Genomic DNA, 12932 nt, shown 5'->3' on the forward strand with positions numbered 1-12932 from the left:
TAAAATACAAATTTTCATTTTCGCCAAATGAAGCCGGAGCGGAACGTTTGCGCCGTTGTGTTTGCTCGGGAAGCATTTGCTCGGAGAGTCACTGCTTCTCAGGCTGATGTAAGCATAGACTGTGTGGATGTAAGTTTTTGAATGGATGAGCTGTCAGCTGTGTGAACACGGTAACGTCTCCTCTTCTTCATGTTTTATTTCATGTGATATATGTACTGTGGCATTTATGAATTTAAATATTTTATTTTCCATGACGTCAGCAGCCAAAAAGCGCAGATGTGATGCTAAGTGGCTAACTTGTTAGCGTACAAAATGTTCATGAATTTGCTTTTATTTTCTCAATAAAATTACATGTATCATACACATGAAATACACAGTAAAGTTTTAAAAAATGTGATGGGGCCTCAACAAATGGTCACAGATATACAAAGACAAATAGTTAAAAATATATAAATATATAGACATGTAGCATTAGTAAAATGTAAATGACAGCAATTAAAAAACATAAATAGCTTAAGATAAAAGAAATCCCTGTTAAAATTTATGTGTGTGTGTGTGTGTATATATATATATATATATATATATATATATATAATGACTAGAATGAACAATTCTGGTTAAAAACTATCTGACCAAATTTTTTAAAATAAAGTGGCTGTTGATACAGTACCATATGCCGTTTTCACACACAGCATCCAATAAGAAACTGCCGTGATAATAGTAAGATAAAGAGAAACATCATGGTGTGGAAAGTGAACAGTAGGCAATTGATGAATTTCAAGGGCTGAGCATGAACTGTAATGTTTGGTAGTTTAAATAATAATGGGTGCTATACTAATTAGTAGCAATTCTGGTTTGTGTACTGCCTCGGAAACACCTGACACCTAAACACCCCTTTGACCCATATTGATGTATTGACGTATTTAGTGTTTTGTCTTTATCCATAAGGCAACATATCGATATGCAATGGTGTACTTTTGTGAACATGGACAAATTTGCATTTTATACTGGAGACAGAATACCCCCGGTGGCCGATCATCTTCACATGACAAGCCCCCTGCCATCTGATATGATAACACCAAGCCTAACACAAAGGATACTTGGAATTCTGCCCCCTATATATACAAATGTTTGTTGTAGCTCTGTACTTCTACTGTACCTATAGAATTCATATTTTTCAGATGTCAGCATGAGGATCTAACAGGTGCCTTGCAGCTTTCTAAATGATTTTAACTTGAATGCATTAGGGTTAGATGAGAATAAAGGTCTGGGCAAGGGAATAATTTTAGTAAAATACGTAAACAGTCTGAACAATACTTCCACTTCTGGACCACGATTTTTGCACTTCCGGAAAGTATTGTAGAGTAACACAGTTCTGATATGGTGCAGATCCCATTCGAGAATAGTTGTACAAAATGCATATAACACATCATATGGATGTATGAAATCATTGAAAAAGTTCTGGTTTGGGGCTGTGAGGTGAAGTTATTTGTATTCTTTTCTTGAGTGTTTGAGCAGTGTTGTAATATGTGTAATATTTCTTTGCAAGTGAGAAGATGACTGACTGCCAAGGAGAAGCTGAAGCTTCAAGTCCAATGGAGCTCTACAAGAAACTGACACAACAAGGAGATAAAGTCAGAGACTTGAAAACAGCTAAAGCTGAGAAGGTAAGTGTCCTTCATCACAATGTGAAATACAGTAATTACATTCAGGTACATGAGTTGTTGGACAGCAACACAATTTTTTCCTCATTTTTGCCTTTGTACGCCACCACAAGAGAGTTTAAGTGAAACAATCCAGATATGCTTGTTGTGTAGACTTTTAGCTTTAATTCAACATGGTTTGATAAAAATAACACATTAACCATTTAAGAATTAGAGCCTTTCTTTTATACTTAGTCCCTCCGTTTTCAGAACCCATAAGTAATTGGGCAAATTTGGAGGCTTGTCTGGCAACAGTGAAATTCTGGATATTATCTAATTTTTTAGCTTATCCGGACCACCGGTCCGATGATCAAACATTTTGAAAGACAACCTCAACTGCCAGCAGAAATACTGTATTTCCAGCAGTGTGTAAATTACTATGCCAAAAACGGTTTGCACACTGCTGTGAACATTTCACCTGGTACTTGAGGTTTCATTCAAAGGTGTATTTACACAGTAGTGTAAATGCTAAAATGACTCTTTAGAAAATTTACAGCCCTTGGGAAAGAATTTTATTTACAGTATGTTATCATTTTCTTCAGCTGCATAGTGTGGGGAAACACTGTAGTTCAGAAAATAAAATGGATGAGACTTTGATTTGTGCCTTTGTGTCTTCCAGAATTGATTACTGCATTATATATGTTTTCTGCTTACCTCACACTAATGCAAGGACACTTCAAAAGATTCAGAACTGTGAGAGTACTACTCAGATCAAGCCTGGTGTTGGCCTCCCTTCACTGAATCCCTGTTCATATAGATTTCAAGGTTTTGCTGCTGATGTATAATATACTGAAGGGTTGCATGCCGCCTTGCCTTACTGAACTGGTTGAGCCTTATGTGCCGGCATGTGCCCTTCGTTCTCAGGGTGCCAGCTTGTTATATGGTCGTAGAATAGAGAAAAAGTCAGCAAGTTGTCGAGCCTTTGTCTATCGGTCTCCAGTGTTATAGGATAATCCAAATTCTGAAATTATACAGTCACATTCGTAGACATCAAGTCAAGAGTGTATGTTGTGGAGAACATTTCATTACTCTGAGTCATGAGATACTACTACACCTGTATAACACTGAGTTTGTTTTATATTGTGGTTGTACTATAATCACAAATTTCAGTTTGTTTATTTCACAACATTTAGGCAAACTAGTGAAAGGCATTTTATGGTGTTTGTATTTAAGTCTAAGTACGTTTGGCAAGCTAGGACTGGACCACCTGAAATGTCTCACTGGACTATATAGTCATGAAGCAGGCCACAGATACACAGAGCAACTTTTCAAGTCGATAGTATTTCAATTATGCACTCAGAAACAAAGAATTTACTTAATATCGGGAACGAGCAAAGATAAACAACCAACCGTTTTATAAACCCACTTATTCCAGTTGAGGGTCACCTGGTGGCTGGAGTTTATCACAGTGGTCATGGAGCGAGAGGCGGGGTTCATCCTAGACAGGCCACCAGTCTGCAAAGATAAATTTCCGTGATTATGTTTTGTAGCATTCAACAATGTTGGTGTTTCCTTGATTGGATGATTGGTTGTTTTGTGTTTCATCTGTCAGCAGTATTTGCATTTCACAGGCTGAAATTGATGCTGCTGTCCAGTTGCTGCTTAAGTTGAAAAGAGACTACAAACAGATGACAGGTCAAGATTACAGTGCAGGATGTCCGCCCTCTGAAATCTCTGTGTCCCTTGACAATGGGACACTAGCAGACGGTGCAGATGATGAGGATACGGTTAACCCATGGACCGTCTCCACCACCAGCGCCAAGGGAGTGGACTATGACAAACTCATAGGTGAGACGTAATCAAGAGCACGAAGCAGAGCTATATGTTTATTTTTTTTACACGGCTGAAATATAAGTGTTAAGATGCCAACTGTGATGTCGAGGTTGTGGAACAACCAGTGTTGTGTTTTTCTCAGTGAGGTTTGGCAGCAGTAAAATCGAGAAGGAGCTGGTGGACAGAATAGAAAAAGTCTCAGGACAGAAACCTCATCATTTCCTTCGAAGAGGAATCTTCTTCTCCCATAGGTCAGTATTCTGAGGATGTATTGTATAGTATTATCCTAGAGTGAAATCTATCAAGGATGGATCCAGGACAAAATTAACACTACAGTATATCTGACTGATACAATACAAAATATTGCATTGGCGATTATATCATCAACCACTCTGAAATTTTGAGTGACAGTGGTTGAAGCAGAAGAACAAGAATGGGTAATTGTAGTTAAATCCTCAGTGGGAATTGTTCAAACATGTATTTTCTTTAATGGCCCTGTGACACCTTGATGATTTAGCCTGCGTATGCAGACATATTCAAAATTTGGCGAATCTGTTGGTGTACGTCTAATAAACTGTGGATAAGTTTTGTATAAGTTAAGAAGACGTTGAAGCACGCTGGTATACGTCGTACAGTGAGGTCATCGAAACATTTTGTGCATGCACAATATTTTTGACGCGTGCCAGCGTATGGCTCATACATCCTGCATGCGCGGGCCATGTGATTGTTGGCACGCATTACTTGTAAGTTACACATAAGTCGAAATACATCGAGATAATGTCTAGCATACCCAAAACCTATTTCTAACCTATGAGTAAGGGGCTTTGAACCAATGTGTGGCTTATATTTAACTTATCTCCACCGTATATTGATGTATGGAGATGTATTTGACGTGTTCCGGGCAACCAAAGAACTTACTGAACATGTCGGCTACTGTATAAGCAGCATTTTTGATACATTAGCATACGCCGGCTAAATCGTCATGGTGTGACAGCTGTGTAACTTATTCAACATAGCCAGCATATTCGCTAAATTTTTCATAATTTGGCATACGCTGGCTAAATTGTTATGGTGTGACAGGCCCATAAAATGTGGAAGCCTTTATTAAAAATGTTTTGTGTCCTCATGTACAAGTTGTTTGTTTAACCTCTCTTGTTGCTGTTGTTATTGATGTTTCTGCAGGGATATGCATCAGGTGTTGGATGTGTACGAGAAGCATAAGTCGTTTTACCTTTACACTGGCAGAGGTCCATCATCAGAGTCCATGCACGTTGGACACCTCATCCCCTTCATCTTCACCAAGTGAGACTGCAGTATTACTGTATGGATATGAACGATTTGGTCAAAGAGATGGAAGTCTCTCCATCTACCATCACAGTGAACAAAAGTTGTTTTTTTTTTTTTTCAAGGGGGAATAAAATGGGGCAAAATTTTTAAAAATTATTTATTTTTAGATTTATTAATAGAAATATGCCTGAAAGTTGATTTGGACATGCTGGTACACCAGTGGACCCCCAGAGGGTATCAGTCATTAATAAACAGATACTGCATCTATGATGATTTGTTTCCAGAAGGCTCACCTGGTAGATGGAGCAATAGTAAATGAAGCAGACTAGTGCTTCAGCGGAGCAGGCCACGACCTCAACTTTATCTAAAGTCTGGGTCTTTTAGTGAATCATAGGGCTAGTGGTCAGCAATTAGTATTTCTTCTGTTTTTCTTGTTGCTTAATGCTGACAAATTATACTGTATGTGTTGTCTTTCTGGTGCCTGATGGTTCTGTTTTTTTTTCTCTCTGTTTAAGCTGTGGCTCCATCCAGAAATGGGATTGGTGTCTACTTCTGCAACCCTCCCGTTCTGTGCATCGGCAAAATTTTCTGTATATTTGTTTTGTAAATTATGTCGGTACCATGGCCCAAATAGAGGGTCACCCCTTTGAGTCTGGTCTACTTGAGGTCCTCAAATCATCAGGGGGAGTTTTTCTTTACCACTGTCACCTGTGTACTTGCTCTGGGGGTTGGTAAGGTTAGACCTTACTTGTGTGAAGCATCTTGAGGCAACTTTGTTGTGATTTGGTGCTATATAAATGAAAATAAATTGAAAACTAGTGAATGCTTGGAAGAGTCCAGTGACAATTGAAGGACTTAGGGTCATGTGGATGTGATGGGAAAACTGGGCATAGAGTACCTTTTGTGTGTTGCTTCAGCAGTTACAGCTTCATGAAAGTGTGGCACAAAAAAAAGGACTTTTTATTGTAAGAAAAGATGAATTAAATCTAGTGTTGAGTCTTGCCTGTGCCTTCTGGCAAACTGCAACTGAAGTTACATGTCTTCTTTGTAATAGTCCTCCTTTGAGTCTTGTCAGCCATTGTTCTAGGTTTAATATTTCTGATTTACAGATCAAAAAGTCTCAGTTGTGCGCAGTTGATGAATGAGCCATTGTGACAATCCCATTCCAACAGGGGCAGTTGGGGTAAAAAAAATGCCGTGTGCGTTAAATTGTAACAGGAAGTCTTGTGCTAGGTGGCTGCAGGACGTGTTTGACGTCCCCCTGGTGATCCAACTGACCGATGATGAGAAGTACATGTGGAAGGATCTAACAGTAGAGCAGTGTCACCAGTTCGCTGTGGAAAATGCCAAAGATATCATCGCTTGTGGCTTCGATGTCAACAAGACGTTCATCTTCTCTGATCTTGACTACATGGGGTAATAACTTCTGTAACATTACACAGATGCATATATGTTGACGACTGGCTACTTTTCATGTGTTTGAGTTTATACTCCTATCAGGCAGCCTTTTTTCTTCTTCTTCAGTTTTTCTCTAGTGTCTAGACTCTAGAGTGAATGTGATAGTGTGTCATACTATAATTTGAGCAATGTTTGCCGATTTGCTCCACTACTCCTCCCAGATCCTCAGAATTGCCCTTTAAAGGGGTTTGTATTTTATTTTTTGATAAAAGTTCATTGGGGTCAGTGGTCATAAAGCTTTTGGTGATTTCTACAAAATTTGTGTCAGTAAAGGTTGATCCTAAATTGCTTAAAGAATACATTTTGGCAAAGGTCAAGGAAATTGATTTTCAATGTGATTTGGACCAAATGTGACAAAAACGTAGATGGATTCCAGAACTGCCTTGGAAAGGTCATCCACATATCAGTGATTTGGATGAAGGTCAGAGGAGTTGGGGTCAAATTGCTGTAGCCGTTACAGTCTCCATGCCCACAGCTACTATTATGAACTGCCCCAGATATACTTCATGTGATGCAGAGACTACTGGGTCAGCTTTTTCAAAGAAACACACAGCACAATCAAAGATGTAGAATTATTTGTTAGCAATATCTTAGAGTTTCTTGTTGTGTTTATGTTGTGGGGTTTTTTTTTTTTGTTTTGTTTTTGTTTTTTGGTTGGAGGGATTCCTTTTTTGTAAATCCTGTATGTTTGCTCTTATGAATAGCTGGATTTAATACCTTCATTTTGGTTTCTTTACCTGCTTTAAAATTCTGTTTCCACAATGCAGATTGTCTGGTTAAAGTTTAATAACTATGATTAGTTCAGTATTATTCATTCATTCATTCTCTACATTCTTACTCCAATCAAAATGTTGGTTTAATATTATTTGTCTGTAATTTTGAGCCAGGTTGGTGCTCAAGATGTAAATACTTTCCTGTTCTTGTCTCAGTTTGTGTAGCTGAGAAAGGCTGTCTGTAATTATTTCAGTTTGTTGGGATTGGCGTGGTATTTTGTATTTTTTCCCCCCCAAGGGTTGACATACAGGAAGTAATCACAGACTATTAATTTGTAAATGCATCCATTCCAGCTGGAGCTAGACATAATAATCATAATTTTTTTTTTATTATTTTTGTTCATGAATAATTTTGTGTGTTTCTTTTCTTCAGTTCATCCCCGGAGTTCTACAGAAATGTTGTAAAGGTCCAGAAGCACGTGACCTTCAACCAGGTCAAAGGCATCTTTGGCTTTACAGACAGTGACTGCATTGGTAAGATAAAATGGGAAAAAAAAGAATGTTTAAAAAACAGTAACAATGTAGACTTGTGTGATATTCTTACAGCAGTTAATTTCTACTATCAATGTTTTAGAAAGAGTACTACATTGAACTGTTAGCCTGAGTCTCTTTTACTAATGTAGTAGTAGTAGTGGTGGTACACTCATGGCTGATTTTCATTGACTAAATATTTCAGCATGAGTAAAATGTTTGTACTTTTATTGCATAAGCATCAGTGGCTGGTTTTGCCTTTGGAAATTAAGCCATGTGGGGAAAGCAAGCTAATTACAAGCTACATGTAACTTCATTACACCTGCTCCTACTTTCCATCCTGCATGTGACATGTTGCTTCCTGCAACAATCCCAGACATGTCCAGCAGATGGCAGAGAGGTATACTGTATATTACTTCAGCAAATGTATTTATTTTTTTGAGTTACCGGCTGATAGGTTGCTAACCCTATGTCGTGGCAGGGCGTCCGTTGTAGTCATCGGCATCGTCTGTTTATTGCGATATCTTAAAAACTGTCTGATAATTTTTTTCTCATTTGGCAAGGGCATAAATACGGGTCATTGACATTGTTCACATCTAAAAATCATTTGTAGATTAGTTCATTTGGAAATAGTGGCCATTTTTATGCCGAAATTAGCCTTTTTGAGCACTTAAAGGCAGTTTTCTCAAAAACTGTCTAACTTTTTTCTAATTCGTCGTAATATGGGTTATTGAAATATTTTACATCAAAAAATTACAGTCATAGATGCGTTCGTTTGGAAATGGTGGCCATTTTATTCTGAAACAGCCAATTTTCTCAAAAACTGTCAGATAACTTTTCTTTTAATTTAACAAGACACAATATTGGTCATTGACATTGTTCCTATCCCAAAATTATTTGCGTAGATTTGTTCGCTTGGAAATGGTGGCCATTTTTATGCTGAAAATGGCCATTTTGCCTTGGGCTTTAATTGAGCTGTAACCCACAGGGCCCTTGGCACGCTAGTTTGTGTTGATCTGTTGCATTAATGTTAAGCAAAGTTTAACCAGTTTAGATCCTCATTCAAAGGCATTTTAATTTGGTGAGTTACTAGATGATAGCATTTATTGTTATTGTGTTGATAAATTAGATGGAATGTACTCTTTTATCTATCTACAGTATTAAAACTCTCTGTATTTTACAGGTTACATGCCAAGGGTTTTCCAAAATTTTGGAATATTCTTTTGGTGTTTGATATTTATTATTTTACTTTTTCCAGGAAAGATCAGCTTTCCAGCCATCCAGGCAGCCCCGTCCTTCTGTAACTCTTTTCCTCAGATCTTTGGGGCCAGAAAGGACATACCGTGTCTCATCCCATGTGCAATAGACCAGGTCTGACTCGCATTACAGCATTGCATAACAATATTGTTTATTCCATGTGTTGTTAATAACCTCTCTTTTTATCTCTTGTCATGTTCTGGCAGGATCCTTACTTCAGGATGACTCGTGATGTAGCTCCAAGGATTGGCTATCCCAAACCAGCCCTGCTACACTCCACATTCTTCCCTGCCCTGCAGGGGGCGCAGACCAAGATGAGCGCCAGCGACACTAACTCCTCCATCTTCCTCACTGACACTCCCAAGCAGATAAAAAATAAGGTGGTACAAGAAGTGGATTTGTTAAAGTTTAAGTTTATTACATATGTCAGCTACATGTAGTGATATAAGGATTTTAATCAATGTACCAGATAAGATTAAAGGGTCTGATTTCACCTTAGTGGTCAGTATTTTACACCATGTGATTGACTGTAATCTTTTCTTTCAGATAAACAAACATGCATTCTCTGGAGGAAAAGACACAGTGGAAGAACACCGGAAGTATGGCGGTAACGCAGATGTAGATGTTTCCTTTATGTATCTGACCTTCTTCCTGGAGGATGATGAACAACTGGAAAAAATCAGACAGGTGAGGATGAGGAGACTAGAAATGGCATTTGTTGTTTTCTTATATACCCATATTGTTCCAGTTGCATGAAGACTCCCCTTATTCAGTTCATATTTTGTTTTATTTTTTGATACATAAAGAAAGGCTTTTTTTTTTAAATAATGCCAAATAAAAGCATATTTTATGGGCAGACCCTCATTTATTTATGTTTTCCACCATGCACTTACACAATGCTGGTTTGAGGACCAGTTTAAGCTTTTCTCTGACTGATGGCATTTTAAGATTGTGTTTTGGGGATTGTAATCTTCTAATCTTGGCTGCTTCAGAGTTGTTTGATACTTCTTGTGCTTTTTCTTACCTCCGCCAAGGAGGTTATGTTTTCGGTCGCGTTTGTTTGTCTGTCAGCAGGATAACTCAAAAACTCCGGATTCCGATGCTGATGCGTTAGCATGTCTATGGCATTTTCAATGCTAAAAGTTAGCATTAAGCAGTTGCAGCTGTCATCACGTTCGGGTGCATTTGTTTTCAAATTGCAATATTTCTTAAATTTTTGTTTATATATTAATAATCTAATGATTATTATATACAATTTTAGAGAAAGAGACAAAAAGAAATAGATCACTGTGCCAAGGAGGGAATCTCTTTAGGGTCAGTGACCCTATGGCCTTGTTTAGAGAAGTGTTTCATAAATGTTAAAAAATTCATATATTTGCAGTTTAGTTGAATAATAAATTGAATTTTGTCTCTTATTTGTTTTTGTCTATAAGCACATCCAATATCAATATCAGTGCTCAGATGACAGTAGCTTCTGGGAAAGGTGCAAGTTGCTATAAACTGTGATGCCAAGCGCTAAGGATACATGCTATCCAGTCACAGCAGATGAAACTTTTTACTACGGAGCAAACATCATTGTTAGACTTTTTCAGGTTCAATGATTCCACGGCGTGTAGATGTTATGGTGTCTGTGACCCCATGGCCTTGGCGGAGGTTTGCACTCTCTGAGTGCTTCTAGTATTGTCATGAGTTTAAAGTTTGCATTATAATGTTTCTTCAAAGCTAGTTAATTTACCCAACTTGGAAGCACAGTTTTTCCAGGATAATTACCTTTTCCCTGTCATACAGCACTGTAAGATATTTAGAGGGGCGGGTTGCTTCAGTCTTGGGAAGCACACTCATTTCACAGGTATTTGGTACCACCTGCTGTTGCAGATGCAGATATGTCAAAGTCTGGACCCTGAATATAGACAACTCTGTATTTTTCATCTCTACTTCCAAGACCTCAGTTTTACTTTTGGAACAATACTTACAATATTTGCCAATTGAATTCTCTTTTACTCTGCACCTAACTTTTTTTTTTTGTATCCTGCTGTCTCTATCCTTTGTCTTATACTTATCATTTTTCTCTCATCATTCTCTAATTCCTGCACCTCTCTCTTTCCCACTGCTACTCTGTTTTGTAGGATTATACAAGCGGCGTTCTGCTAACAGGAGAACTGAAGAAAATTTTGATTGAAACTCTTCAGCCGATGATCGCCAAGCATCAAGAGAGAAGAAAACAAGTCACAGACGAGCTAATTAAACAGTTCATGACCCCCAGGCCTTTGAATTTTAAATCCTAACCTGCTTATATGCCAGTGTTAATACAAGAGCAAAATGGTAAATTAAGCTTTCTCCTTCTTATTTGAGTAATTCATGGGATAATGGACAGTGATACAATATAAAGACTAAAAAATAAAAGTGACAACATGCAACTCCGTCATGCACGTGCCATGCTAAATGTCTTGCTGACTGTGAATTTTACAAGTTGCACACTGTGTACATGTTTGTTTACACAGTGGAAGTCTTCACAGGTCTAGTTAGTTTGGAACCGACAGCCAAACCAGCAGCTGAGCCGATTCAGATTTACTTCAGTCAATTTGGATTCAGTGAAATCTTCTTCTGCTCTCTTGACTCTTGTAGTCGGGGTGATAGGTTGGCCAGTTTAGGCTGTATGTGATTTTTCCATGAACATTTGAGCATATTTAAAAAAAAAAACAAAAAAAAAAACAGGTTGCTATTAAAAACAACTTTGAATAATATTAATATTTGAATAATTACCAGTAACATGTTCAAACCCACCTTCAACCGTGGTGCAAGTTGGAGTGAAAATCTTACATTTAGACCCCAGTGATTAATCTTAGAAAATTGGATTTTACCTGTGGAATTAGAGAACCCACCAACATATGTGTGCCAAGTTTGGAGTGACAACCAAAACTTTTACCTTTGACCCTAATGGCTTTGATCTTTGCTAAAACAAAATCCTTTAAAAACCATTTTGGGGTTTTATTGTCATCTACATATCAAGTTTGGTGGAAATTGGAAAAAGGACCTGTGAGTCAGGGAACAAACAGACAAACACTCAATTATACCATGATGTCCTGCATTTGTATTTGAAATATGTATTGGATTAATTTTTTTAAGGTAAATATAATTTGAAAAGTATGTTCATTGTCATAGTCTACCTAGATTTTTTATTTACACATGGCCTGTTGCTCAGCAGCTAACTGATATTTGTCAGTTGTGTACAGATTAAGCAAAGAAACATTCTGCAGACCCATCCTCTCTGTAGTCTTATTGTACCAATGAACAAGTGGCCTTGATGGTAACAATCAACATGCATTCACTGACTTAGTGGGTATATACAAAAGACACAATATTTGCTATATAGTTATACCTGCCAGCCCACAGAGCGCTGTGCCCTGCGAGTACAGTAGTTGTGGCCGCCATGTTCGTGCCCTAGGTCTTGTTATTGCTACCCCATCTCTTCAACATTCTAAACTAGAAGTCAACTGGTAATTTTCTACAATGACTGTGATCGATAGCTCGCTCCCACTGGGCAGTGCACAGTGCAGAGATCATCAACGCTGTGCATCAATCTCACTTTGTTGAATACGTTCATCAAACTCTGCATCGGCTATCACCTCAATGTCATAGTCAGTCCTGCAGCAAAGCTAGTTTAAAAAAAATTACTTTCTCCTTTTTCACTCTTCCAATATGCACCAAGTCTGCTTCTGATGCATGGCATATGTGATACACCCTTCTAAGGCACACCAGTGCAATAATCATCCTGTCTCATCAGCATCTTGATATGTCACACCTGTGAGGTGGAATGGATTATCTCGGGAAAGGAGAAGTGCTCGCTAACACAGATTGACAGATTTGTGAACAATATTTGAGAGAAATAGGTCTTTTGTGTATATAGAAAATGTTTTAGATCTTTGAGTTCAGCTCATAAAAAATGGGAGCAAAAACAAAAGTGTTGCATTTATATTTTTGTTCAGTGTAGAAACTGGAGGCCTGATTGACTTACTTTTTTGTGTTTTAGATAACACCCATGCAGATCAGGGTGAGAATGTAAATTTACTGAGAAAATGTATTTTTTTATTGAATGAAAACATTGTTCTTTTTCTTTTTCCCCCCCTCTACAGTGAAGAGTTGTGATACAATTACATCATATTATTGAACACCTCACACTTTGCACTCAATGCATTGCTTTCTTTATACC

General features: G+C 37.9%; 2 protein-coding genes across 4 annotated transcripts in view; one reads left to right on the forward strand and one right to left on the reverse strand.

The window, feature by feature from the left end:
- Positions 1-4762, reverse strand: part of wdr25 (WD repeat domain 25) — a 42538-nt gene extending 37776 nt beyond the window's left edge. For both annotated transcript variants that reach the window (XM_034159389.1, XM_034159391.1), the window contains exon 1: positions 4624-4762. In XM_034159389.1, coding sequence (XP_034015280.1) covers positions 4624-4695 — 72 coding nt within the window. In that variant the 5' untranslated portion in view covers positions 4696-4762. The remainder of the gene's footprint in view (positions 1-4623) is intronic.
- Positions 25-12103, forward strand: LOC117500645 (tryptophan--tRNA ligase, cytoplasmic). 2 transcript variants are annotated; one of them, XM_034159392.1, is made up of 11 exons: positions 25-170; positions 1550-1667; positions 3275-3491; positions 3619-3727; positions 4659-4778; positions 5997-6179; positions 7368-7468; positions 8724-8836; positions 8929-9102; positions 9269-9409; positions 10849-12103. In XM_034159392.1, exons 2-11 carry the CDS (start codon positions 1557-1559, stop codon positions 11005-11007), a joined length of 1428 nt encoding a protein of 475 aa, XP_034015283.1. In that variant the 5' UTR covers positions 25-170; positions 1550-1556; the 3' UTR covers positions 11008-12103. The 2 variants fall into 2 exon arrangements, with proteins under 2 accessions (XP_034015283.1, XP_034015284.1); XM_034159393.1 differs by having other exon boundaries at positions 36-129.
- Positions 12104-12932: the final 829 nt, after the last annotated feature.

Source organism: Thalassophryne amazonica, chromosome 19 (genome assembly GCF_902500255.1).
Source record: "Thalassophryne amazonica chromosome 19, fThaAma1.1, whole genome shotgun sequence".
In the NCBI taxonomy this organism is placed as follows: Eukaryota; Metazoa; Chordata; class Actinopteri; order Batrachoidiformes; family Batrachoididae; genus Thalassophryne; species Thalassophryne amazonica.